This window comes from Macaca fascicularis, chromosome 7, assembly GCF_037993035.2.
Source record: "Macaca fascicularis isolate 582-1 chromosome 7, T2T-MFA8v1.1".
NCBI lineage: Eukaryota > Metazoa > Chordata > Mammalia > Primates > Cercopithecidae > Macaca > Macaca fascicularis.
The window spans coordinates 173,313,238-173,340,663 of record NC_088381.1 but is presented as its reverse complement, the minus strand read 5'-3'; the positions used below and the strand labels follow the sequence as shown (position 1 = coordinate 173,340,663).

General features: G+C 63.6%; 1 protein-coding gene across 6 annotated transcripts in view; it reads left to right on the top strand.

Moving 5' to 3' along the window:
- Nucleotides 1-22,202, top strand: part of JAG2 (jagged canonical Notch ligand 2) — a 28,518-nt gene extending 6,316 nt beyond the window's left edge. The window contains exons 3-26 of one of the 6 annotated variants that reach the window (XR_012416191.1): nt 6,045-6,102; nt 7,869-8,120; nt 8,236-8,296; nt 11,565-11,695; nt 11,799-11,918; nt 12,115-12,228; nt 12,458-12,571; nt 12,723-12,836; nt 12,916-12,962; nt 13,050-13,223; nt 14,861-15,011; nt 15,091-15,243; nt 15,322-15,435; nt 15,772-15,851; nt 15,933-16,046; nt 16,260-16,376; nt 16,602-16,629; nt 16,716-16,801; nt 17,445-17,558; nt 17,669-17,784; nt 18,173-18,415; nt 19,091-19,222; nt 20,293-20,449; nt 20,752-22,202. Coding sequence is in view for 2 of the 6 variants with exons in the window: in XM_045397673.3 (XP_045253608.2) it covers nt 6,045-6,102; nt 7,869-8,120; nt 8,236-8,296; nt 11,565-11,695; nt 11,799-11,918; nt 12,115-12,228; nt 12,458-12,571; nt 12,723-12,836; nt 12,916-12,962; nt 13,050-13,223; nt 14,861-15,011; nt 15,091-15,243; nt 15,322-15,435; nt 15,738-15,851; nt 15,933-16,046; nt 16,260-16,376; nt 16,602-16,629; nt 16,716-16,801; nt 17,445-17,558; nt 17,669-17,784; nt 18,173-18,415; nt 19,091-19,222; nt 20,293-20,449; nt 20,752-21,248 (3,321 nt within the window). In the remaining 4 variants the exon portion in view is untranslated. Of the gene's footprint in view, nt 1-6,044; nt 6,103-7,868; nt 8,121-8,235; nt 8,297-11,564; nt 11,696-11,798; nt 11,919-12,114; nt 12,229-12,457; nt 12,572-12,722; nt 12,837-12,915; nt 12,963-13,049; nt 13,224-14,860; nt 15,012-15,090; nt 15,244-15,321; nt 15,436-15,737; nt 15,852-15,932; nt 16,047-16,259; nt 16,377-16,601; nt 16,630-16,715; nt 16,802-17,444; nt 17,559-17,668; nt 17,785-18,172; nt 18,416-19,020; nt 19,223-20,292; nt 20,450-20,751 lie in introns of all 6 variants that reach the window. The other 5 variants (XR_012416190.1, XR_012416192.1, XM_045397673.3 and 2 more) reach the window with 5 other exon arrangements.
- Nucleotides 22,203-27,426: the final 5,224 nt, after the last annotated feature.

Here is a 27,426-nt window from a genome sequence, read left to right as displayed (position 1 = left end):
GGGGTACCCTGGACCTGGAGTACCCTGGGTCTTGGAGTATGCTGGGCCATGCAGTGCCCTGGGCTGTGGGATACTCTGGGCTTTGAGGTGCCCTGGCCTGGGGTGGAACATCTATTGCCTTGTCTGCCTGTCCTCTGACTTGTGCCACTGCTGTTGCCCCTGCCTGGGGACAGGAGGAGGGGTTTAGACTTAGCCTTGAGGGTTTGGGCTGGGGAGGAGGCAATCAGATGGTGGGAGATGAAGTTGGGCTGGGGGTCTGCTTGTGCGGTGGGGGTGGGTCAGGCCAGGCTTGCAGGGAGAGGCTTAGGTGGGCCTGCAGGGATGAGGCCCTTCCCTCTTGGTCTCCAGAGGCTGGGCAGGGGCATAGCTCCGCTAGGCTGGCCTCGAGGGAGGGCCTTGGTTCCTCTCCCTGCTTGCTGGGGAACCTGGGCAGGTGATGGGTCTCTGACCTGTCCCCAGATCCCCAGTCCACCCAGCCCCTATTGCCCCTGCCAGCACCAGGCCCACATCCCCACATGTCCCAGCCCCATTCCTAGAAGGGCAACATGCCCCTCACCCCCAACCCAACCCAGGCCCTATTGTCCCTCCTGTGTTCTAGGGGTTTGGTGTTGACAAAACCCTGTCCCAGACCATGGCCTGCCAGGCAGGAAGGACAGGGGTGAGAGGTTGCTATTCCCAGAGGAGGCAACTGAGTCCTGGAAGGATGGGGGTGAGAGGTTGCTATTCACAGAGAAGGCAAATGAGTCCTGGAGGCTGGCCCCTGGGGAAGAAGAGGAGCTGGGAGGGCTGGCAGGTGGGGTGAGGCAGGTACCGCCCTGTCAGCCGGCTCAGGTTCACTCTGGATGACTTCCTGCCATCCAGGTGTAGGGACCCCAGCTGGCGGGCGGCGAGGCCCTCTCGGCGGGCGGGCAGGCGCACGTCCCTGCGGGAGCAGGTAACCGGAGCCTTGGGCTCAGGCAAAGGTGGCAGTAATCTTACCTGAGTGGCTGGCGTGAGGTTTCCTGGGAGTTGAGAGGAGCTCCCTGCTGGCCCTGAAGCTCAGGTGTGGCTGTACCGGGAGACCGGGAGGCCTGGCTTTCCTCTGCCTGCCCCGTGGCCGGAGCTGCTCTCAGACCCATGCTGGCCCCATCCTCTCACCTCACTATTGCTGCTTCCTGGCCCTGCTGGTTCCTGTCCAGCGGCTAGAGTGACTGTTAAAGCCTGGTGGGTCCCAGTCCTCACCCAGACCCCAACAACAGACCTCACTTAGACCCCCGACAGACCTCAGACCCCCGACAGTTCTCACTCAGAACCCCAACAACAGTCCTCACTCAGATCCCCAACAACAGTCCTCACTCAGATCCCCAACAACAGTCCTCACTCAGACCCCCGACAGTCCTCACTCAGAACCCCAACAGTCCTCACTCAGATCCCCAACAACAGTCCTCACTCAGACCCCCAGCAGTCCTCACTCAGACCCCCAATAGACCTCACTCAGACCCCCAACAACAGACCTCACTCAAACCCCCAGCAGTCCTCACTCGGACCCCCAATAGACCTCACTCAGACCCCCAACAACAGACCTCACTCAGACCCTCAGCAGTCCTCACTCAGACCCCCAACAGACCTCACTCAGACCCCCAACAGACCTCACTCAGACCCCCAACAGACCTCACTCAGACCCCCAACAGTCCTCACTCAGACCCCCAACAGTCCTCAGACCCCCAACAGACCTCACTCAGACCCCCAACAACAGTTCTCACTCAGACCCCCAACAGACCTCACTCAGACCCCCAACAGTCCTCACTCAGACCCCCAACAACAGTCCTCACTCAGACTCCCAACAGTCCTCACTCAGACCCCCAACAACAGTCCTTACTCAGACCCCCAACAGACCTCACTCAGACTCCCAACAACAGTCCTCACTCAGACCCCTAATGACAGACCTCACTCAGACCCCCAATAGTCCTCACTCAGACCCCCAACAACAGTCCTCACTCAGACCCCCAGCAGTCCTCAGTCCCCCAACAACAATCCTCACTCAGACCCCCAATGACAGACCTCACTCAGACCCCCAACAACAGTCCTCACTCAGACCCCCAGCAGTCCTCAGTCCCCCAACAACAGACCTCACTCAGACCCCCAACAGTCCTCAGACCCCCAACAGACCTCACTCAGACCCCCAACAACAGTCCTTACTCAGACCCTCAACAGACCCCACTCAGACTCCCAACAGTCCTCACTCAGACATCCAACAGTCATCACTCAGACCCCCAACAACAGACCTCACTCAGACCCCCAACAACAGACCTCACTCTAGACCCCCGACAGTCCTTACTCAGACCCCAAACAGACCTCACTCAGACCCCCAACAACAGACCTCATTCAGACCCCCGACAGTCCATACTCAGACCCCAACAACAGTCCTTTCTCAGACCCCCAATAGTCCTCACTCAGGCCCCCAACAACAGACCTCACTCAGACCCCCAACATTCCTCAGACCCCCGACAGACCTCACTCAAACCCCCGACAGTCCTCACTCAGACCCCCAAAGTCCTCACTCAGACCCCCAACAGTCCTCACTCAGACCCCCAAAGTCCTCACTCAGACCCCCGACAGTCATCCACTTCGCTTAGCCTCAGGAAGGAAGTCCGTGCTGGGGTCTGGATCTATGGTATGACCCCACTGTCCCCGTGGGCTCTGCGTTCTCAGCCCCTGGGCTTCCTTGTGGGCTCTGCAATGCAGCTCCTTCGCTTCCTCATGCCCTGCAGCCTCAATCCCAACACCACCCCTTCAAAGCCTGGCCTGGCTTTTTTTTTTTTTTTTTTTTTTTTTTTTTTGAGACGGAGTTTCACCCTGGTTGCCCTGGAGTGCAATGGTGCGATCTCGGCTCGCTGCAACCTCTGCCTCCTGAGTTCAAGTGATTCTCCTGCCTCAGCCTCCCGAGTAGCTGGGATTACAGACTCCTGCTACCATGGCTGGCTAATTTTTGTATTTTTAGTAGAGATGGGGATTCACTATGTTGACCAGACTAGTCTCGAACTCCTGACCTCAGGTGATCTGCCTGCCTTGGCCTCTTAAAGGATTATAGGGGTGAGCCACCGTGATCCATTGGCTTGGCCTTATTAGAACAACAGCCTGGCCGGGTGCGGTGGCTCAAGTCTGTAATCCCAGCACTTTGGGAGGCCGAGACGGGCGGATCACGAGGTCAGGAGATCGAGACCATCCTGGCTAATACGGTGAAACCCCATCTCTACTAAAAATACAAAAAACTAGCTGGGCGAGGTGGTGGACGCCTGTAGTACCAGCTACTCGGGAGGCCGAGGCAGGAGAATGGCATAAACCCGGGAGGCGGAGCTTGCAGTGAGCTGAGATCCGGCCACGGCACTCCAGCCTGGCCGACAGAGTGAGACTCTGTCTCAAAAAAAAAAAAAAAAAAAAAAGAATAACAGCCCCTGCCCCCTGCTGCTTTCCCCGAGCCCCGCTGGCCATAGGTTGTCATCCTTGGTGGCAGAGGCATGCCTGCTGCACACTTAATGTGAATGAATGAAGGAAAGAAGGAACCAAATGCCCGATGCCTGGGAAGCGGCTGGTTGCTCCAGCTGTCACCAGGGGTGGGGAAGGGCTTGGCCAGGTGCAGCTGCAAGGATGGTGCTCCTGGCAGATGGGCGGATAGGCTGGGATGGGTGGGTGGGGATGGGCGGGAGCCTCAGGAGCCCCAAGGGTGCTGTGAGCTGGGAGGGTGTGGACAGAGCTCTGGGGGTTGGGGGTGTGGATGGAGCCCTGGAGGGTGTGGATGGAGCTCTTCGTGGGGTGTGGCTGGAGCTGATGGGGGCGATTTGTGGACAAAGCTCTTGCGGGGTGTAGACAGAGCCCTGGTGGGGGTTGTAGACAGAGCGCTGGGGGTGGGGTGGACAGAGTCCGGTGGGGGTATGGATGGAGCCTTGCGGGGAATATGGATGGAGCTCTTGGCGGCGTGTGGATGGAGTGTACAGAGCCCTGGGGGTAGTGTGGACGGAGGTCTTTGTGGGGTGTGGACGGAGCTCTGGGGAGGTATGGACGGAGCCTGTTGGGGGGTGTGGATTGAGTTATTGGGGGTGTGGACGGAGCCCTGTTGGGGAGTGTGGATGGAGCCTGTTGGGGGATGTGGATTGAGTTATTGGGGGTGTGGACTGAGCTCTGGGGGGTGTGGACTGAGCTCAGCGGGGGTGAGGTGGAGCTCTGTGTGGGGGTGTGGATGGAGCCTTGGGAGGCATGCGGACAGAGCTCTGGGGATCGTCTGGTGCCTGTAGGCAGAGGTTTGCAGACCCTGATAGCCTCGGAGATGGGCGGGGACTGGGCCCCGTGGCCTGACGGCACCATGGCGGATGTGGGAAAACAGGTTTAAGGGAGACTTAAGAGGTGGGATTGAGGGCCTGGTGACAGCTTGACGTGGCTAGGGAGGGTTCTAGGAGCGTGTTGGGAATGGCCCCCCACTTCCATCCTGTGCTCCCAGCTGGGTGAGGCTCCTCAGGCCATCCCTGGGTGTTCTGCAGGCAGGGGCTCCGGAAGGGAGGCCAGGGTTGCACAGCTGTGAGTGAGGCCCAGGTTGGCTGCTGTGTTGGGCCCTAGGTGTCCATATTTGAGGGACAGTCGGAGGTGTGGGGCGGGGGACTAGGTGGGGGTCCTGGAGGCTGGGCTGGGTGTGGCCGGCAGCAGGTTGGTTAGGGGAGGGCTGGACGTGGAGTGCACTCTTCTGAGACATCTTGGGAGGCCAGGCCTGTCCTTAGCTGGATGGGGCCAAGGCACCGGGGCAGGGGTGGGGTGGTGACCAGGGAGGGGCTGGCAGGCATGGGGTTGGGCCTTGCTGGGGAAGTATGGCTTTCCCCAGCATAGCCAGGCTTTGGGGCTGGGTGGATAAGGGGCGCTGAGGGATGGACAAGCCTGGCCTGCCCGGACACTGCCCAGTGCAGCATCCCCTGGGGTGGGAAGCCAGCAGGCCTGGAGGTGGCTCAGCCCCAGCCCCCTCCTGTGGGCCCTACCCAGATGGAGCCAGGGCTGGGCTCAGGGGCCACGGGCACACCAGGGGTGGAGCTGTGGGATTCCTGGGCAGTGAGGGCTGAGAGGCTGTGGCATGTGGGTACCCAGTGCTGGGCAGTACAGGGCATGTCCTGGGGGTCGCACCTCTCTGCGCATGCCTGTGAGTGACAGTCTCCGTGGACTGCACTAGGTGGAGCAGGGGGCCAGCCCTGTGGCCTCTCTGCTTGGCTGACAGCATCGCCTGTCACCATGGCTGGGGTACAAGGGCCAGGTGGCCCGGGGGCAGAGGGGGAGTAGTGGCCATGGTCTGAGGCTGTGCTGGGCAGTCCCAGGACCTCTTGGCCTCAGTTTCCCCAACTGTACCACGGGGCTTCTCCTGCCACGTGTCCTGTGTGGGGGCGGAGGCGGGCGTGGGGGCGGAGGCGGGTGTGGGGGCGGAGGCGGGCGTGGCTTTGCCTGTGTGCTATGTACCTGCAGGACCTGAGCTCGGGCCTGTTAGGGACTCTGGCTGGTGCCCTGTACTTGGCCACCCCGTGCACCTGGTAGAGGCTGCCGGCGTGGCGATGGGGCCCCACGTTCTCTCGCGTGGTCACCCCCAGTGAGGCGCCAAGGGGTGTCCCACCGGAAACGCTCAGGTCCCGGCTACCTGTGGGGCCCTAGTCTGTGGCCACTCCAGCCAGGCTGCCCCTTGCCCACCTCTCCCCCTGGTCGCTCTTCCTGTGCTCCATGCTGACTTGAGCCAGCTCAGGGCAGGCTGGGCCTCTGGCACCCCAGCGGTAGGGAGCCCAGGCCCCTGAGCCCACATGTCCTGGAGGGGCAGTCTCCCTCCCTTGAGCTGGGTTATTTTGGGGTCTGCAGAGGATGTGGCCTGAGGATGAGGAGGGTGGTGGGTCCTGTGAGGACTCTAGGAGGGGGTCCCTGGCTGGGGAGGAAAGGCCAGAGCCTGGCAGACCCGGGGGTAGGTTGGAGCCCTGGGCCCTGTCCCACCCTGAATAAAGCAGGCAGGTGTGGCCTCAGGCATCTGACCTGCCTCTCCATATCTGCAGCGCTCCTTCACCCTCATCGTGGAGGCCTGGGACTGGGACAACGATACCACCCCGAATGGTGAGTGAGCCCTGGGCCAGGTGGCAGCGCCTCTCAGCTTCAGGGCACCTGTGGCAGGGCCCATGTTCTCTGCCTGCTTGGGACAAAGCCTTTATTTACTCTGAGGATCATGTGTGCTGTTTCCCTTTTTGCTCTGGCTGCCAGGAAGCTCTGCCACGTTTGGGATTTGCAGAGCTGTGCATGCACTCTCTTCCCCAGTCCTAGCTTTGCCTATGTTGTTCTCCTATTGGGTGTGCTCTTTTGGGGCCCATGTCAGTGACTTAGTGGAGGGGACACCGTTGAGTGTCTCTCTGGCTTTGTGGCCCCCTCTACCTGTCTGTACTGGAGCATGGAGCCTTGGGGGCCCTCTCCCTGAGGCCCACCTGCTAGCTGGCTGACCTGGGCAGGGGCTCTGCAGGGCCCCACAGGGGTAATGGGGGGATGACTTCCGTGGGTGGATGCAGAAGTACCCGCAGGCCGAGGGAGCTGCTCATGTGAAGGCTCAGGCAGGAGCGCGCTTGCTGTGCAGGAGGGGCCGCCGGGGCCAGGCTCAGATCATGGGGGCTGGCACACCACTGAGAAGACACGGGCTCTGTCTGGCAAGCTCTGGCTGCCTTATGGAGGGTGGGCTGTGGGGCCAGGACGGAGACCGAGGAGGAGCTGCGCCATGAATCTGGGCGTGTCAGGGTGACCTGGACCAGGGGCAGTCTGAGGGCATGAGGGAGACTCTGGCTGCTCTCAGAAGTGGAGACATGGGGTTGGCCAATGGGTTGGAGGTGGTGAGAGAGCAGGGCCAGGGCATCCTGGCTGCCAGCAGAGTGGAGGGGCTGTTTACAGGGCAGGGATGGCGGCAGGGGTGCCAGGTGGGGAGCAGCAGCTGTGGGGACCCCAGCGACTCAAGGCAGTGGTGTTCTCTGAGGGGGTGGCAGGGGGACAGTCGGGCTGAGGCCCAAGCAAGGTCGTCAGGGCTCTTGATGACGTGGGCCTGGAGAGGCTGGGGCGGCCGGGAGGCCCCTTGGGGAGTGGGCCAGCTCAGTGTCCTCCCAGGCCTTGGCCCACGAGGCGGGAGAGCTGGGGTCTGGAGGACCTGTTCATCCTTTATTGTGGAAAACATCGAGCCTGTGCCGAAGCGCAGGGACCGGCATCACAGACTTTGCATACCAGCACCAGCAGCTGCGGTGCTCCTGGCCCCTGGTCTCCCATTGTCTTACTTAAAGTGAGGCTTAGCTGGCAGGTCTCAGGACCTGTGCCTGTCTTGGGGGCCTGAGGGGAGGGTTGTTTTAAGGTGGGGACGGTAGCGGTGTTTGGCACTTCTGGGAGCAAGTCACAGCACAGGAGAGGGGAAGGCAACTGAGCGCCATGCCTGTGCTGGCGAGGGCTGGACACGGTACCCAGCTGTGTACAGGTGTTGGAGCAGGGCTGTGGGTGGGTGGGCACAGGTGTGGGATACGGGACTCGCCCCCTGGCAGCAGTCATGCCTTCTCTGTGGAGCCCGTGGTCTCGGCAGCCCTCCCTGCAGGACCCCCCGCCCCTGGCTGGGCCCCCCAGCCCTCTGCGTTTAGGGTGGGAGCAGGAGCGCAGGCTTGGTGGCGGGAGGGATAGGCCTCTCGGGGCCCTGAGCTTTCTGTAGCAGTCTGGCCAGGGGCCCTGCCCTCGGAGTGCTGCTGCCGCCTGCTGTGCCCCGGCCTTGCGGCGGCCGCAGACTTCTGCCCCGTCCCCGTTGTTCCTGGAGGCCACCTGGCTGGGCTGGTGTCTCTGGCCTGTGCTGACTGTGCCGCCTCCCCAAGAGGAGCTGCTGATCGAGCGGGTGTCGCATGCCGGCATGATCAACCCGGAGGACCGCTGGAAGAGCCTGCACTTCAGCGGCCACGTGGCGCACCTGGAGCTGCAGATCCGTGTGCGCTGTGACGAGAACTACTACAGCGCCACCTGCAACAAGTTCTGCCGGCCCCGCAACGACTTTTTTGGCCACTACACCTGCGACCAGTATGGCAACAAGGCCTGCATGGATGGCTGGATGGGGAAGGAGTGCAAGGAAGGTGAGGAGGCTGCCGGGCCACGTGGAGGGCAGGGAGGGCCTCGGGCAGGGCCCTGGGCACGCGCTTTGCCGCCAGGCTGGCTGCAGCGGTGCCCCTCGCTCCTCTCTGTTCGCAGCTGTGTGTAAACAAGGGTGTAATTTGCTCCACGGGGGATGCACCGTGCCTGGGGAGTGCAGGTGAGTGTGCCGCCGGCCCGCCTTTGCCCTTGCACCCTTTGCCCTCACATCCTCGCTGGCACACTCGGCCTTGCTCTCGGGAGTCACCCGGCGCTGGCTGGAGGTCGCGCGCGCAGCCTGTGAGAGCCGGGCCGTGTGCTCGGGACGCTCCTTGGTGCAGTAGGTGCGTGTCTGAGCGTGGGGTATGTCTGATGGCGGCAGCCCTGTGAGGATGGTGAGGCTGGATGGACAGTCATATCACCAAGCGGCAGAGACCTGGAGGCTGCAGACCACCCGAAGAGGGGGCACGGGCAGAGGACACAGTAACCCTGTCCATGTGGAGGGGGTAGGCGGCAAGCGGCCGACAAGTGAGACCAGCAGGCGAGGGGTGGCAGAGCAGACCGGTGGTGGGAGATGAGGCCTGCAGGACCAGGGAGAGAGGAAGGGGCTGCTGGCAGGTTTGTAGCTGGGCAAGGTGGGTGGGAAGGCTGTGGTAGCTGTTGAGTGGAGAAGCACCAGATGGGAGGCTGTGAGAGGCAGGCTGTGAGGAGGAGGCTGCTGTGGGGCATGTGGGGGTTCGGGGGGAGGGGCCAGCGGAAGGGGGAGAGGGGCACGGGTCCCGCAGGCATCCTGGGTTTGAGCCCAGGGGTTTGTGGATGGATTTAATCAAGGAGGAAGAGTCTGGGGTCAGGAAGAACCCAAAGCCGCCGCGTAGTGGAGCCATCGTGACTGAAGGAGGACTGCCGCAGAGGAGCAGGCAGGGCAGAGGTTAGGTGGATGTGGAGAGGCGATGCCCGCCCTGTCCCCGGAGATACCCAGAAAGCTCGTGGGAGAGGCCTGGCCTCAGCCCCGCGGGGTCTGTGGGGGGCCTGTGGCATTCAGGCAGTGTTGAAAGCCCAGACAGCGAAGGGGGAAAGACGGAGAGGAGAGAGGCCAAGAAGCAAGTCCCAGCTGCCGCAGGTCAGGGCAGATGGATGAGGAGCCAGCAAGGGCCTCCACGAGGGAGTGGCTGGGGTCCTGCAACCAAGTCCAGACAGTGGAGGCCTCTGGACCCGGACCAGGGCGTGGGGGGATCCAGCCGGGGGACTGGCAGCTTTGCCCTAGAGTGGAGCAGAGAAGTCGCGGGGGGGAACCAGAGGGGCTGGAGCCCAGGGTCTGGGGTGGGCGTGGGCTTCGAGCCGTGGTGCTTAGTGTGTGTGAGCAAGCTGGGGAGCCCGAGAGGGGCACAAGTAGGTGGAGGTGAGTACCACCCTCCAGCCAGCCTTGGATTTCAGGGGTCCCGGAACCTCCCTCTGAGGAGTAGGTTTGCCTCCATGGGACGAGGACCGTGGGGCACAGTGAGGCTGAGTGATTTCCCCAGGATCACACAGCATGGCGTTGCGGAGAGGAGTGGGGGTTTGGGAACCAGCTGAGTTGGGAGCCAAGGTGGGGAGGTGGGTGACCTTTCCACAGGCCCCACGGCTGAGTGGCCTGGAGGGCTGTGAGGAGCTTTCCTGGCTGGTCCCAGAGCAGGGAGGCAAGGAGGGCTGGGGTCGCCCACCTGGTCACTTGCACACGCAGGGATTCCCGGCAGGTTGAGTCTCAGAAAGTGCAACAGAGTGGGCCTGGTCTGGGCAGATGTAGATGTAGGCCCACGGGAGTCGGCCCTGCTCACCCTCGCCTGGCCCAGCGTGCATCACACAACCTGGATGGCAGTGCCACCCTCCCTGGATGGCTGCTGGCTGGCAGCCGCAATGTCCCACCAAGGCTGGAGGAAGGCGGTAGGGAAGCTGGCCATCCCTGCCCTTTCCCCGCAGGAAGATGAGGAGACGGAGTCCGGGGGGCCTGGTGGGTGGGGGCAGTAGGTGAGCCCCACCTGCCCCTCTTGCTGGCCCTGTGGGGGAGGCCCAGCTGTTGCTGACAGCCTCGGCTCAGGTTCCAGTGCAGGACGCCCCCCCCCACCGGATGCTGCGGAGATGGCCATGCCTTCCTGCCGCCGCCTCTCCAGGGCCCTGGGGCTGCTGGCTGGGGAAACCAGGAGGTGGGGGCCTGGCGTGGGCTGCCCCGCCCAGGGTCGAGAGCACGCCCTTGGGACCCACAAGGTCTGGGCTCTGAGCCCGGCTGTGGCGCTCCCTGGCGGATGACCCAAGGTGTGTCACAGCCCCACCCTGAGCCTGGGTCTCTATGTCCATGGAGGAGGAATTCCAGGCGGGACTCGAGGCCACCCGCATGGGCCACTGTGCATGCTGGGCTGGATACCATGCTGGGCTGGATGCCGGAGACACGTTCTCCCCAGCCTCAGTTTCCCCATTTGTGGCAGCTGAACTGGGCTGATAGGCCTTCGGTGCTGGCTGTGTGGCTTGAGGGCAGCTCAGGAAGGGCCGTGGTTCTTTCCTTTTACAAAAATAAAGTGTTGCGGGTGCCGGTGTGGAAGTGACGTGGCCTGGACGACATTCCCATCCTGCAGGACCAGAGAGTTCTAGGAAGGGCCCCCCGGGAGTCCCGGCAGGGCCTGGATGGCAGCCCGCTGGGCCTTGGGGTGTCGTCATTGCAGGCTCTCTCCCCTGACGGAGGCACCCTTGAGTCAGGCCAAGTTCTCCCTGGCCACCTGCCCTCTTCTGGAGGATTCCCAAGACGGGACGTTGGCCGATAGCCTGGAGCAGGGCGAGGCCTGGGGGTTGTGGCCGGGGGGCCACGAGGCCTCTCGTTTCCAGGGTGCAGGTGGAGCTCCTGCAGGGTCAGGAACTGCCCTGAGCAGGGCCAGCCCAGGCTAGCCTGTGGGCCTCAGTAGCCCCATCTATGAGATGGGTACCTTGTGGGACTTGACTGGGAGTGAGCGAAATGACTATCTTTGAGGTGGGGGTGAGGGTATGTGCTGTGCCCAGGGCCACATGGCCGAGGCAGGGCCAGGAGTGCTCCCCTGCTGCCCACCGGCCTGCCCAGCCCCTGGTGCCACCCAGCCCTTGCAGCACGTGGTGAGTCCGAGCCGGCGTTCTCATCCCCGGGGTCCCGGCAGGGCCTTCCTTTCCTGGCGCCTGCTCTCGGGGCCCAGCTCACGAGTGAGTCCCAAAATAGCTCAGGGAGGAGTGACGGGACAGCTGGGACTGACCGCCGGCAGCCAGAGGCCGGGAATGCCCGTGACAGTGGGGCTGGCCTGCGGGGCCGCAACCCCTGCCCGGCTCGGGCTGCTCCAGTTCAAAGGCCTGAGGCGCCAGTCCTGGGTGTGGCTTGGGTGACTGTGCCTGGCTCCTCTGCCACCCTTTCAGGTGCCACAGCTCACTGGGTCTTGCGCCCCTCCGCCTTCCCCCAGGTGCAGCTACGGCTGGCAAGGGAGGTTCTGCGATGAGTGTGTCCCATACCCCGGCTGCGTGCACGGCAGCTGCGTGGAGCCCTGGCAGTGCAACTGTGAGACCAACTGGGGCGGCCTGCTCTGCGACAAAGGTAGTGGTGGGGGGTGGCGGGCCTGATGCTCTACCATCGAAGGGTGGGGTGTCGGGGAGCGGGGGGCCTGCTTTTCCCCTGAGCATCCCACCCCTGCCCCCAGACCTGAACTACTGTGGCAGCCACCACCCGTGCACCAACGGAGGCACGTGCATCAACGCTGAGCCCGACCAGTACCGCTGCACCTGCCCCGATGGCTACTCGGGCAGGAACTGTGAGAAGGGTACGTAGGGGGCCTGCTGCCCAAGTTCTGGCCAGGCAGGGACTGGTTCCCTTGGGAGCTGGTCAGGCTCCATCCCTCTGGCCTCTTGTGTGGTGGGCCCCTGACCCCCAGCTTCGGAACCTGTGGGCTTGGGGAGGCGTGCCTGTGGCAAGCTGGGGCCTCGCTGCCAGCTCTGCCTCTCCCTGTGGTTCTGCAGCTGAGCATGCCTGCACCTCCAACCCATGTGCCAACGGGGGCTCTTGCCATGAGGTGCCATCTGGCTTCGAATGCCACTGCCCGTCGGGCTGGAGCGGGCCCACCTGTGCCCTTGGTAAGTGTCTGCACATGAGTGGGGGACTCCCGCCTGGCATCAGTAGGGGTCTGGGAGTGGGGCAACTCGCCGGGGATGGGGTGCAGTGGTCAAGTCCACACGTGTGGCTGTGGCTGGCTTGGCGAGGACAAGTGGCAGGAAGACCCAGGCTTGTGGCCCCACCTGCCCATGGGGACCTTATCCCCACGGCTCACACTGCCAGGGCCCCACCTTTCTCCATCCTCTGCAGACATCGATGAGTGTGCCTCGAACCCGTGTGCGGCCGGTGGCACCTGTGTGGACCAGGTGGACGGCTTCGAGTGCATCTGCCCCGAGCAGTGGGTGGGGGCTACCTGCCAGCTGGGTAAGAGTTCCGAGTGTGTGCACAAGAACATGGGCCACGCATGCGGGCTGCTGGGGCTGCTGCTGGAGCTGCTGGGCTGCGGGCGCCAGGTGCCGGTGCTGCAGGGCAGGCAGGGCCCGAGCCCCACGGCTCCCCCTTGTCTCTTTCACAGACGCCAATGAGTGTGAAGGGAAGCCGTGCCTTAACGCTTTTTCTTGCAAAAACCTGATTGGCGGCTATTACTGTGATTGCATCCCGGGCTGGAAGGGCATCAACTGCCACATCAGTCAGTATGGCGGGTGGGCGCCGGCGGGTGGGCCGAGGCACATGGGACCCCGCCTCTGACCCTGCTCCTCTGCCCCCAGACGTCAACGACTGTCGCGGGCAGTGTCAGCACGGGGGCACCTGCAAGGTGAGGCGGGGCCGGGAGGGGGTGTGGCGTGGGTGCTGCGGGGCCGTCGGGGCACCTGCGGGAGGCTCACCTGGCTGGCCCGCCCAGGACCTGGTGAATGGGTACCAGTGCGTGTGCCCACGGGGCTTCGGAGGCCGGCACTGCGAGCTGGAACGAGACGAGTGTGCCAGCAGCCCCTGCCACAGCGGCGGCCTCTGCGAGGACCTGGCCGACGGCTTCCGCTGCCACTGCCCCCAGGGCTTCTCCGGGCCTCTATGTGAGGTGAGGTCTGCCTGGCCACCCTGCCCCACCTGCTGCTCTAGGAGCTGTAGGGCAGGCCTCGTCCCCGACCATGGGGCCTGAGTGACCCGGGGGTGCCACAGGGGGAGTTGTCCCCACGGCGTCCCAGGCTCAGCCCTCCCCTGGGTGCTGGGTGGGCAAGCGGGGCTGTCACAGGTCACCAGGCTTGGCCCCTTGTGGCCCTCGCTTGTGATGGGTCTCCTGGTGGCCTGGGCTAGGAACCCCCGGGCTGCTGCCTGCCCAGGCCCATCTGTCCAACTGTGCACTCCCTTGGGACTGGAGGGCAAGGGGCTCTGGCGGGCAGAGTATGTGGAGCAGGGTGGGTGCCTGATGGTGGACGGGCATACACCTGTCATGGGTGAGTCCTGGGTTGGAGTGGGCGTCTCTCTCGGGGCTGATGCTCTCGCCTCCCTCTGACCATCTTTTGGTGCTGGACCCCCTCCCCCAACCTCCCCTTTCCCCGTGCCTCTAAAATAACCTGCCTCCCTAGCACCCCTTCCCCACCTCCCCCACCCCTGCCTCCCCGTTACCTGCCTCCCTAGCACCCCTTCCCTACCTCTCCCACTCCTGCCTCCCCGTTACCTGCCTCCCTAGCACCCCTTCCCCACCTCCCCCAACCCTGCCTCCCCGTTACCTGCCTCCCTACCACCCCTTCCCCACCTCCCCCACCCCTGCCTCCCCATTACCTGCCTCCCTACCACCCCTTCCCCACCTCCCCCACCCCTGCCTCCCCGTTACCTGCCTCCCTACCACCCCTTCCCCACCTCCCCCACCCCTGCCTCCCCGTTACCTGCCTCCCTACCACCCCTTCCCCACCTCCCCCACCCCTGCCTCCCTGTTACCTGCCTCCCTACCACTCCTTCCCCACCTCCCCCAACCCTGCCTCCCCGTTACCTGCCTCCCCATTACCTGCCTCCCTACCACCCCTTCCCCACCTCCCCCAACCCTGCCTCCCTGTTACCTGCCTCCCTACCACCCCTTCCCCACCTCCTCCACCCCTGCCTCCCCGTTACCTGCCTCCCTACCACCCCTTCCCCACCTCCCCCACCCCTGCCTCCCTGTTGCCTGCCTCCCTACCACCCCCTACCCTACCACCCCCACCCCTTACCTCTCTTTTTTCCCTGCCTCCCCCCACCCACCTCCCTACCACCTCGGCCGCCCTCGATCCTGCCCTGGTCTTGGTGCAGAGGGTGGGCCTCTGGTGCAGGGGATGGGCCTCCTGTCCAGAGGGCTTCTTGGAGCCCAGGGCAGGGGTCTGACCTCAGAACCTGTAAGCATGGCAGTGGCTGGCCCTGGAAAAGACCCTCAGTCTTGGCTCTGAGGGTGGCCAGGCAGTGTGTGAGGTGCTCAGGAGCTGTCCTTCCTGCCAGCAGCAGGGGCCAAGGCCACATCCCTCCCGAGGGATGCTGAGGAAGCTGGGCTGCAGTGGAGGTGGGGTGGGGGCCCACAGGTAGCTACGTTCAGCTGACAAGGCCTGGGCAGTCTCAGGTGGGCAGGGGTCTTGGACTCTGGCTGGCACTGCCAGGCCCAGGGCAGAGGGGCCTGGGGGTTCCCAGGGATCTACCTTCATGTGGACAGAGGCCTGGCCTGGGCTCTCACAGGCACCCCCTACCCTGCAGGTGGATGTCGACCTTTGTGAGCCGAGCCCCTGCCGGAATGGCGCTCGCTGCTATAACCTAGAGGGTGACTATTACTGCGCCTGCCCTGATGACTTTGGTGGCAAGAACTGCTCCGTGCCACGCGAGACGTGCCCTGGCGGGGCCTGCAGAGGTGCTGGGGGCGGCGTGGGGTGGTGGGGGAGATGGTGGGCAGGGGCGGGCCTGACTCCTGACCGTACTGCCTGCCATAGTGATCGACGGCTGCGGGTCGGATGCAGGGCCTGGGGCGCCTGGCGCAGCAGCCTCTGGTGTGTGTGGCCCCCATGGACGCTGCGTCAGCCAGCCAGGGGGCAACTTTTCCTGCGTCTGTGACAGTGGCTTTACTGGCACCTACTGCCATGAGAGTGAGTGGCTGTGAACAGCGGGCTGGCGGTGGGGCTGGGCTGGCCTGAGGCCCTGGCTCACCCCGCTTGCTTCTGCAGACATTGACGACTGCCTGGGCCAGCCCTGCCGCAATGGGGGCACGTGCATCGACGAGGTGGACGCCTTCCGCTGCTTCTGCCCCAGCGGCTGGGAGGGCGAGCTCTGCGACACCAGTGAGTGTTCCAGCGCCCGCCCACGTGGCCTGTGCCTCCACCCCTGTGGGCCCCTCATCACCCCGAGGTGGGCTACTGTCTGGGTGCCGCAGGCCCAGTACCCGGAAGGGCCTGGCCAGAGGGTGCTGCCACCACGGGGTGGAATCTCAGGCTCCCCCATACCTGGGGTCGGCTCCCCGCCACGACGCTCCTTCCCTGCCCCTCTCTGTCCTCCCTTGGCCCAGCTCCAGGGCTTCCTCCCCCGGGAAGCCCCCCTGAGCGCCGGTGACCCCCCGCCTGCTGACCGGCGTCCTCGCCCCCAGATCCCAACGACTGCCTTCCCGATCCCTGCCACAGCCGCGGCCGCTGCTACGACCTGGTCAACGACTTCTACTGCGCGTGCGACGACGGCTGGAAGGGCAAGACCTGCCACTCACGTGAGTGCCCGCAGGCCCCGGCCGCCGACCCTGGCCCTGGCGGTCTGGGGCCCGCCTGCTGAGCGGCCCATGTGCCCACAGGCGAGTTCCAGTGCGACACATACACCTGCAGCAACGGCGGGACCTGCTACGACAGCGGGGACACCTTCCGCTGCGCCTGCCCCCCCGGCTGGAAGGGCAGCACCTGCACCGTTGGTGAGGAGCCCCCGACGCCCCTGTGACCGCTGGGCATGGGCCCTCCCCGGCGCCGCTCCCTTGGGCGTGATGGGCGGAGGGGTCTTTTTTGAGGGCCACACCTGCCCCTCGCCCCTGGGTCTGTCTGCCCTGTCTGGGTTGGGGGCGTGGTATGGAGACCCAGGGCCTGCGCAGGGCCAGGTGAGAAGCTCCCTCCTCCTCCTCTCCTTGCAGCCAAGAACAGCAGCTGCCTGCCCAACCCCTGTGTGAACGGGGGCACCTGCGTGGGCAGCGGCGCCTCCTTCTCCTGCATCTGCCGGGACGGCTGGGAGGGCCGCACTTGCACTCACAGTGAGCACGGGAGGGACATCCACAGACCACATCCCTGTCCCCGACTCTCCCCCCATCCCCTTCTGCCAGCCCCTCCCCTGGCTGCCCCTGCCCCCAGCAAAAGGCACCCTCCTTGATGCCCTCCCCAGCCCCACAGCCCGATCACGCCGAGCCAGCCTGGACCGTGCCTGGCACGCTTGGGGGTGGGTACTGATCCCCTGCCTTCTCCTTCTTCTCCCAAACCAGATACCAACGACTGCAACCCTCTGCCTTGGTGAGTGGCACCCGGGGGCCGCAGCAGGGGTGGGTGGGACTTGGCATATCGCGGGGGCCGCCTGATGCCCGCCCTCTGCTCTGCAGCTACAACGGTGGCATCTGTGTTGACGGCGTCAACTGGTTCCGCTGCGAGTGTGCGGCTGGCTTCGCGGGACCTGACTGCCGCATCAGTGAGTGGCCTGGGATGACAGACAGCCCCAGCCCGGGAGCCCTTCCAGCCCAGCCGAGGTGTCAGGAGTCTGGGGACATCAACGTCCACATCCCTTGAAGGGCAGTATGGCCACAGCCACTTCCTGCCTCTCTCTGAGCCTCAGTTTCCCCACATGACTGTGCCCTGTGGGGTTCCTGCGGTGTACCCTGCCAAGTGACTGGGGGGGGTGCCAGCCCGGGGGACCAGACCGAAGCCAAGGGAGCTGTGGGTGTTGGAGCATGCAGCTTGACATGGGCTCCTCTGTGGCCGCAGGGCTGTTGTCCCTGGGTGTCGGCCCAGGTATCTGTCCAGCACCCCTTGGCTGGTCCAACGCAGCAGCTGGGGCTAACCCAGGATGGGACAGGCCCACTGCAGAAGCAGATGGAGGAGGGTGCTATTGGGCCAGGGTCAGGCTGGGCTCAGGAAGGCCTCGGGCAGGTGGCAGCTTGGGTGCTGGGGCAGGTGGGACCTGCAGGGCTGGCGAGGCCTCTGTGCTGGCCTAGGGGCTGCTTCTCATCGGCCTGGGGCTTGCGCCCGCGTGCCACTGGCTCCCCGCTGCCCTAGGCCATGCCGGCCCTGCGGCGGCCGTTCACCGTGCTCAGCAGCAGCCGCTCTCCCCGCAGACATTGACGAATGCCAGTCCTCGCCCTGCGCCTACGGGGCCACGTGTGTGGATGAGATCAACGGGTATCGCTGTAGCTGCCCCCCTGGCCGAGCCGGCCCCCGGTGCCAGGAAGGTAGGCCCCGTGTGATTGCCCTGGCCTGGGGCGGGTTGGGGGCCATGGGTGAGACCCAGCCCCGAGGGCCAAATGCACACTGCTGACCCTTGAGCCCCTTCTCCCCACAGTGATTGGGTTCGGGAGGTCCTGCTGGTCCCGGGGCACTCCGTTCCCGCACGGAAGCTCCTGGGTGGAAGACTGCAACAGCTGCCGCTGCCTGGATGGCCGCCGTGACTGCAGCAAGGTGCGGGCTGCCTGTGAGCCTCCCTGCCCTGCCCGAGGCTGGTGCACGCTGACCCTGACCACTCTGTGAGATCAGGAGGCGGGTGCTGGGGTCAGGATGGGCTGAGAGCTGTCTGCCGCCACTTGAGGGACACCCAGGGAGGAGGGAGCTCAGCCAGGCCCCATGCTTCAGTGTGCAGTTGGGAAAACTGAGGCCTGGTCTGGGTCCTGCCTTGCTCCGCCTGCCCTTTCTGGTGTTGAGCTTGGCCTGCCTCCCTGGGAGCCCTGGGTGGGGGGTGGGCTGGGACTCACAGACCTGGGCGGTGTCCCTCCCTGGCATGGGGCCTGTGCCCGCCTGTGGGTCCTCATCTGTGTGCCTGCATCTGACCCTCCTGTGCGTAACTGCCCAGGTGTGGTGCGGGTGGAAGCCTTGTCTGCTGGCCGGCCAGCCCGAGGCCCTGAGCGCCCAGTGCCCGCCGGGGCAAAGGTGCCTGGAGAAGGCCCCAGGCCAGTGTCTGCGACCACCCTGTGAGGCCTGGGGGGAGTGCGGCACAGAAGAGCCACCGAGCACCCCCTGCCTGCCGCGCTCCGGCCACCTGGACAATAACTGCGCCCGCCTCACCTTGCGTTTCAACCGTGACCATGTGCCCCAGGTGAGGGGCCTGGTGGCATCTGAGCTTGCAGAGGCCACACGCCGGCATCTGCTTGTGGCATGGCCAAAGCCTAGCCCCGTGGGGCAGGGAGGCCCTGGCTGGCTGAGCAGAGTCACTCTTGGTCACAGAGAGTGGCCCTGTGGGGTGAGATGAGAGGGGCATTGGGCCTGGTGCTGGGTGTGGGTGGCAGAGGAGGCTGGGAGAGCAGCCAGCTGGGGGTGCCTGTTTGTCCAGCTGTCCTGAGGGCCTGGACTGATGGCGCCATGGCTGCCTCACCCCACCCAGCTCTTGGGCTGCAGTGCTGTGGGCAGTTTTGCCCTAGCCAAGGACCCAGCTTTGTCTGCTGTGTGCTTGGAGCTGGGCCCCCGTCTCCCAGGAGGGGCTCAGAACTAGAGGAGACCCACTGTACCCCGCCCCTGCCTCTCCTCCCCCCACTGCCCTGCAGGTGGAGCTGGCTCTGCCATGAGGGCAGGCGAGTGGGCACCGTCACTCCTGCCTCCTGGTATAGGGCACAGCCGGGTGGGAAGCTCCCCCCACTAGACCCTGGGCATCCCTGCTCTGCTCTCCTGGGCGGGCTACAGGATGTGTCCCACGTGTACCCACAGTGCCAGTCCAGGGACGTAGCTGTCAGGTTCACGGCCCTGCCCTGCCCATGCACTGCCTGTCTCTGCCCAGGGCACCACGGTGGGCGCCATTTGCTCCGGGATCCGCTCCCTGCCAGCTACGAGGGCTGTGGCACGGGACCGCCTGCTGGTGTTGCTCTGCGACCGGGCGTCCTCCGGGGCCAGTGCAGTGGAGGTGGCCGTGGTGAGTGGCAGTGGGGAGCAGCACCTGGGTGGGCCCTGGGTCCAGTCCTATGCAGGTCCTGGCTGTGCTGGGCAGAGGCTCTGGCGAGGCTAGTCATGGTGCGGAGGGACTGCAGGCAGGCATGTCTCCCCAGGCTGGGGCTGCGGCCCCTCACTGCCCATGCTGCAGGCTCATAGAACTACTCCCTGGGCCTGGCCAGCACTGAGGACATGCAGGGCTGTGGTGTGGAGCCCGCTTCCCCTGCAGCTGCATCCTCGCCTGGTCCCCTGCTCTGTCTTTGCCTCTGTGTCCCCACGTCACGGGCAGCAGGAGAGTCCGCGGGCTCAGTCTGCCCTGGGAGGCCTGCTTTGGGACTGGCACCTGCCCTGGCCTTGGGGGGTGTCAGATGTGAGTGGATACCAAGGGGGTCGGGTGAGACTGGGGTGGGGATGTTCTGGAACATGATGAGTGTGTGCAGAGCAGTGGGTGTGGCTATGGCACAGCATAGCAGGTGGAGGCCATGGCCAGGCACAGGAGGGATGTGCAGTGTTTTGGTGCCCTGAGGCTGCAGATGGGGTGGGGGACACGGGTGGGTGCTGCTGGGTGATGGAAGGGCAGTAGGGGCAGGGGGAAGATGTAAGAAGTATGCCAGCACGGGCATGGTGCCATCAGGGACGTGGTGGAGGCAGGGGCACAGCCCCAGGTTGCTGTGGCCTCGTGAAGGCACTAGGTTTGTGGTGCCCTTGGGGCGTGGCCCATAGGTGGGGGTGAGGGCTGGGAGCTGACGAGAAGGGATGGCCATCTCGGAGCAGGCGTCAGTGAATGGAGCCACACCCCCCACCGACCCACTGCCTGGTGGTAAGGTCCCCACCGCAGGACTCCAGGCTCTCCTGTGTGCCCGGACGGGGCCACCCTCCACCCCTCCACTTCCCCCCGCCACTACTGCCTGGTGGTGAGGCCCCCACTGCAGGACCCCGGGCTCTCCTGTGTGCCCACCATGCTCCAGCGTGGCCAGAGCCTCAGTATTGGGGGCAGGCTTCTGGGAGCCTGGGGCTCTCGGGCCATCCCCCCAACGCCTTTCTTTGCCGCAGTCCTTCAGCCCTGCGAGGGACCTGCCTGACAGCAGCTTGATCCAGGGCGCGGCCCATGCCATCGTGGCCGCCATCACCCAGCGGGGGAACGGCTCACTGCTCCTGGCTGTCACCGAGGTGAAGGTGGAGACAGTCGTTATGGGCAGCTCTTCCACAGGTAAGCACGGGAGGTGGGCCCCTGGGAAGGTGCCAGGTGGGCAACTCAGGCATTGGCACAGAGCCGGCCGATCCTGCCAGCCACCAGGAACACAGAAGTCCCTGGCACCTGCTGCCCCAGCCGCCCAGCCCCACAACCCGACCTTCCCAGCCCCCGTCCTGGGACCCTCCCACAAGCCAGGAACCAGAGGGTGGGGCCTGGCCGCCTGGCCAGCAGGGCCCTCCCAGGCCTGGATGTGTGTGGCTAGTGCCCTGCAGGCACCCAGGCCTCAGTGCCTACCGGCTCTTCTCCCCGGTCCCCAGGTCTGCTGGTGCCCGTGCTGTGTGGTGCCTTCAGCGTGCTGTGGCTGGCGTGCGTGGTCCTGTGCGTGTGGTGGACACGCAAGCGCAGGAAAGAGCGGGAGAGGAGCCGGCTGCCGCGGGAGGAGAGCACCAACAACCAGTGGGCCCCGCTCAACCCCATCCGCAACCCCATCGAACGGCCGGGGGGCGGCCCGTGGGGCGGCGGGGGCCACAAGGACGTGCTCTACCAGTGCAAGAACTTCACGCCGCCGCCGCGCAGGGCAGACGAGGCGCTGCCCGGGCCGGCCGGCCACACGGGCGTCAGGGAGGACGAGGAGGACGAGGATCTAGGCCGCGGTGAGGAGGACTCCCTGGAGGCGGAGAAGTTCCTCTCGCACAAATTCACCAAAGATCCTGGCCGCTCGCCGGGGAGGCCGGCCCGCTGGGCCTCGGGCCCCAAAGTGGACAACCGCGCGGTCAGGAGCATCAATGAGGCCCGCTACACTGGCAAGGAGTAGGGGCGGCCGCCAGCTGGGCCGGGACCCAGGGCCCTCGGTGGGAGCCATGCCGTCTGCCGGACCTGGAGGCCAAGGCCATGTGCATAGTTTCTTTATTTTGTGTAAAAAAACCACCAAAAACAAAAAACAAATGTTTATTTTCTACGTTTCTTTAACCTTGTATAAATTATTCAGTAACTGTCAGGCCGAAAACAATGGCGTATTCTCGGATAGTTGCTATTTTTGTAAAGTTTCCGTGCGTGGCACTCGCTGTGCGGCAGGAGAGAGCAAAGGGTGTCTGCGTCCTCACCAAATCGTAGCGTTTGTTACCAGAGGTTGTGCACTGTTTACAGAATCTTCCTTTTATTCCTCACTCGGGTTTCTCTGTGGCTCCAGGCCAAAGTGCCGGTGAGACCCATGGCTGTGTTGGTGTGGCCCATGGCTGTCGGTGGGACCCGTGGCTGATGGTGTGGCCTGTGGCTGTCGGTGGGACTCGTGGCTGTCAGTGGGACCCGTGGCTGTCGGTGGGACCTACGGTGGTCGGTGGGACCCTGGTTATTGATGCGGCCCCGGCCGCCGGCACGGCCCGTGGCTGTTGGCGCACCTGTGGTTGTTAGTGGGGCCTGAGGTCATCGGCGTGGCCTGAGGCCGGCAGGTCGACCTCGCGCTTGCTGGCCAGTCCGCCCCGCCTGCCGTCTGTGCTTCCTCCTGCCCAGAACGCCCGCTCCAGCGATCTCTCCACTGTGCTTTCAGAAGTGCCCTTCCTGCTGCGCAGTTCTCCCCTCCTGGGACGGCGGCAGTATCGAAGCTTGCGACAAGTGCCTTCACACAGACCCCTCGCAACTGTCCACGCGTGCCGTGGCACCAGGCACTGCCCACCTGCCGGCCCCGGCCGCCCCTCCTCGTGAAAGTGCATTTTTGTAAATGTGTACATATTAAAGGAAGCACTCTGTATATTTGATTTAATAACGTCAACATTCCGGCCTCCCTTGTTCTTTGGGTGCTGTTCCTTTTGCATTTAGAGTCAGACTGGGAGAGAACCGTGCCGGCAGAGAGGCGTGAGGCAGGGGGCACGTGCTGGGTGTTGGCCCACATGGCTGTGGTGGCTGTGGAGGGTGAGACGGTCCTGCTAAGTCAGGGCCTGCCAGGGCCTCGAACGCATTGCCAAGTTGGTGGATGCAGGTTTGGCCAAAACCTTCCTGGGAATGGGGAGGGGGGTGTCTAGGTGCCTGGCACCTGACCCTGACTACAAACAGCTGAAAACAGTTTTATAAAATAGTATAAAATTGCTTACCCACGAATACCTATCAAGGTCTTAAGGAATTAACAGTTCAAAATTTTTATTCATTCATTTATTCCTTTGTTTTGCTTGTTCATTCAGAGGCAAGGTCAGCATTTGAGAGGCTGGAGGCAGGAGAGAAGCAGCCCTTCCACCTGGCCCTGGAGCTGGTTTTGCCTCTCACTGCTTGAGCCAACTGGAACATGGCATGGTGGCCTCAGGGCTGGGCATGGAAGGCCGACTCCAAGGCTGACTCCGAGCCGTCTGTCAGTGACGTGCAAGTCTTTAACCTGCTGTGAGGGGCAGGAGGTCAACTGAGTCAAGGAGCAAAGCCAAGAACCAGATCTGTACAAAAAAGAAAAAAGTCCTGCTGACAGCCTGGGAGTGAGGCTGCCTTGCACAGGCAGAACAAATGAATAAATGAATGAATGAATAAAAATTTTGACCTGGTAATTCCTTAAGACCTGCTGGTTGCTGCAGAAGTTACTCTGGATGTCTGTTGAGCACTGCTGCTAGGGACTCCAGTGAGCACTGCTGCTGTGGACTCCAAGAAGCTGTGCAAATGAGCTACGGTGTGCACTCCAGGGGCGGTCTCTCTCTCTCCAGCTGGAGTCCTCCCATGAGCTCCTCCACCGTATTGAGCCAGGTCTGCAGGGACACACAGAGGAGCTGGTAGGAGATCCTGCTTGCCATCGGCTGCTCACAAGCCCAAGGCTTGTGCCCTCAGGGTGGGGGCAGGGGTTAAACCCACCTCCTGCCTTGGCCCCAAGGAGTTGGCCAGGCAGTTCAGGCAGAAGGCCAGCCCCTGAGGAGTCATGTACACCATGACTCGTGTGGACATGAAGCCCATGTTCCCACCACCAGGTTGGCCAAAAAGACGGCAGGCTTTGAGTTTCCTTTTAAACGGCGTTTACCTAACCTGCAGTTCCCTAGGTTCCTGGTGGAACCAAATGCAAATCACCTTTGTCATAGACCTCTGTATGCCTCATGAATTATTTTTCAAGGTCAGTGAGTAGACCACAATCAAATCAAGCACACAGGGGAACCTGGCACCATGATTGAAATGCGTGCAGAGGCATCTGAGTATACTGGAATTCTCAGACATGGATTGTAAAAAGCTTGCTGTGCTCAAAGACAGCTTGGAAAAGCTGATAGGCCAAACAAACTTCAACCTAGCACCAAGTAGAACTTCTGGAAATGAAAAAAAAAAAATACAATCTTCAAACTAAACACTCCAGAAGTAGTTTGGCAGCCACTCTTAGACACTGCTAAAGAGAGAATTTGTGAACTAGAAGATAGGTGAGAAGAAATGATCCAGGCTACCCGCCAGGACAAGAGATAGAAAATAGCATCAGCAGCTGAGGAGGGGGCCCCAGGCAAGGGCCTGGCAGGGGCTGTCCTGAGACCCATAGGAGCCCATCAGGCATGGAGTGAGCAGTGAGTAGGTGCGGCAGGTATAGCAGGTGTCATGGGTGGGGCTGGGTTGCCTAGTTACTTCTGCAGGAAGTGTCCCACAGACCTGCACCTCCCTGGCTGTGCCAATGTGTTCCCCCAATTCTGGGGAAGCCCCTGTAACCTCGGGGAGATGCATCTGGCTTGGAGTCTCACAGGACGTAGACTGGCCTCCGTGCCTGTGTAAGGGTGTGCGGCTGTTGGAGGGGTGGCACTCGGGTCAGCATGCACCAAGTGTGCATGGGTTGAGCTGAGAGCCTCTGCCGTTGCCTGCATTTGTCCATGGTGGGCAGGCCTGCCACCCCAACCCCAAGCTTGTTGTCCAGTGTCCTGAGCCCATTGGGAGTTCATGGCCTCCCTCCACCTGATACTCAGTCATAAACCACCACTTAGGTGACCTTGCACCTTTTCAGGCCTGGCTGGTGCCTGGCCATAGCCAGCCCATGTGGATGGCAGCACTAAGAGGTCCAGGCCCGGCCAGCAGGCTTACTGCTCGCTGTCTCACGCCATGCCAGGGTGGATGATGGGGCTCTTCTTCATCTCAGTGCTACCACCCTCATGGTGTGGTCATAAGCCAGGCTGGGTTCTGGCCCAACCCCCTGGGGTGAGCCTGGCAGTCCCCTCCTTCGGACCCTAGGCCACCTCCACGCCTCCTGAATGCCACTCACCTGCCTCACAGAGTCCACTATGCAAAGGCCAGGGTCCACAAGTGAGGGGTAGGCCCCAGGGTCCATCCTGCTACCACCAAAGCCTTGTTCCCTTGTGGGTGGGTGGAGGAGTGGCTGCCTCCAGAGAGGGTGCTGTGTGGTCTGCAAATCTAGCGAAGGAAGGCAGGCTCTCTGGCACCCCCAGGCTGGTGCCAGGCTCCTGGGGCCCCTGGCTGCAGGAACCCTGGCGGCCACCCCCGCTCTGGCCGCTGGGCTTGGGACCTGTGCCACTCCTGTTTGCCCCTCAGGACACGCAGGCGTGCCCTGCCACCCATCCTGGCTGCCGAGTTCCTGGAGCCCGTTGTGTCCTGCCCTGCCATGAAGCGGGGACCCCCGACGGCGAGTCTCCCGCTGCCTCCACTCTTTTTGCTCTTCCTGTTGACAAGTCTGGGGTTCTGACCCGCTGTGCGGAGGGAGAGCTCCTCTGTCACTGGGGCACATGTCACCAAAATGAGCACCTGGGCCTCCCCAAGCCTGGTGGGCAGTGAGCTTGGGGGACACCAGGCTCTGAGGCATGTGCCAGGGACAGTGGGGATGGGCTGGGCACAGGGCCTGTTCCCCACACTTTGGAGCTGCTCCCAGCTGGACCCAGAGGCTACATGGCTGTTGGCTGTGTGGCTCGGATGGGAAGGGTCTGGATGCAGAGGGAACTCTGAGGTGGCCACTGCGGCCCCAGGAGGGTGCCTGGCTGAGGAGGCCCTGGGCAGCAGGCGCTCACTCAGGCAGAGGATACAGGGAGCCACACCACCATCCCTGCCACCACTTTCCAGGCAGAGCGACCTGTGCACAGAGGCCAACCTGCAGGCTAGATGGTGTGTGCGGGGCCCCATGCGCACATGCCTTCGAGACTCCCGCCTCCCTGGGCCATCCTCTCCCACTTCTTCTCATTCCCACACCGTCAGAGCAGGGAGCAATGAGTCGGCCCTGCCTAGCCTGGCTCGAGAGGTGCGTCCTGACTGCGCCATCTGACCCAGCCTGGGACCAAGTCATGGCAGGGGCCTGCTGTGGGTGCAGAGCCCCTCTCAGGTGGTGAAGCAGCACCTCCCGCACCCACTGCTGCCAGGGCCGCCTGCTGCGTCCTTGGTGTTCGGCTGCCGGGACTGCGCCTGCTGGTTCTGCTTGGCAACAGCTCTGACTGCTGCGTCTCCGAAGAAACCGGGCCCCAGGGTGCAGAGAGGAGGTTCCACACAGGAGCCTGGTCCCTGCGGTGGCCAGACCCATTAACCCCTGCAGGCCAGGCAGCAGCAGCCAGCTGGTATGGGCCTCATGGCGGCCACAGGCCCAACTCCAACTGTCCCAAGACCCAGCAGGGCTCACCCCTTCCCCATCAGACCCAGGGTCTTCCAAGGAGCCCCTGAGGTCAACAGGGACCTGTTAGGTCTCAGATGGAGAGCATCTGGATGCCAGGGCTTGAAGACCTTTATACAAAAGGGGAAACTGAGGCCCGGGAGGAAGGGACCTGCCCTGTGACATTCTTCATGGCTCCCCAGCCCTGGTGGATTCAGGGGCTAGGATTTGAGTCTTGGGGTGGCATTCTGAGAGGAGGGCAGCCAGCAGGAGGCACGGAGCCACGGGAGGGCTTGCTGGGGACAGTGGTGTCAGTGCGGCTCTGGGCCAGGGGGCTGGGGTGGCAGCTGGGCGGCACCAGGGGCTTCTCCTCTGGGTAGAGAGGCGCTGTGGAGCATCTGTAGGGGCAGAGGCAGGGGCCCTAGGAAGCTCACTCTAGGCTAGAAGGTGTGGCCTGTGGGGTCACCTGTTCAGCTGCAATATTGTTATCCTGCTGTTGATCTGGGAACCAGGAAGTGTCTGCTTGAAAACCTTCTGTGGAGGAAGGAAGCCCAAACTGTAAGGAGGATTCTAGAAGCACGGAGGAGGCTGGAAAAGGCTGCTGAGAGGCCTCCGGGGCTGCAGTGTCCTTGCTCTGGTGGATTGGCCAGGTGGCTTCCTTGTGCATCACAGGTTTGGGGTGGCCCAAGGGGAAGGGGGTCTGACCCCAAGGGCTGGCAAGGACACACTCATCAACCGTGGGCAGGAGACAGGTCCTGGGAGAGCGCCCAGGCCATGGGACGCGTCCACTCAGGCAGGAGGCCTCTCACCGGGCAGGGCTGGGCAGCCCAGGGTCCTGAAGACAGCCTTCCCCACGGTGGCCAGGATCACCCCCGGGCCCCTCAGCCCTCATCCCACATGTTGCCATTTCCACAGCTGGATCCAGTCCCCCCACTCAGCACCCCGTCCCGCCCCTGCCTTTCCTTCCACTCCTGCAGGCCTCTGGACTCCAGGACCGCCCCGCCACCCCGCCAGACCGCAACAGCCCTGAGGGGCTCGGTAGCCAGAGATAGGCCCTGCCTGGACGCACAGCGCGGAGCCGCAGAGGAGGGGCCAGGCGCCTCATCATCAAAGATGCTCATTTGACGTGATCAAAGTGCGGCACAAAATGGCTTTCCGGAGCTTAGAGCCCTGAGGTCCCAATGAGCAATCGGGCAGCAAAGCAGAAGAACGGGGCGGCGGGGAGCTGGTGCCGAGACTCACACGAGGCCTGGAGCCGGAGACGGGGAAAGGAAACTCGGGGCACAGCCTCTGAGTCCCAGGAGCTGCAGAGGGAGAGGGAGGGACGGACGGAGGTGAGAACATCACATGAAAGAGTGCATTTCTCTGAGCTAAGTGGAGACCCCAGCCCGCAGACCGAGGGGCCCACCGGCTTCAGGCTGGGAACCTGGTGCCACAGCAAGGCCTGGGGAAAAGGAAACCTTCCGAAGCCACA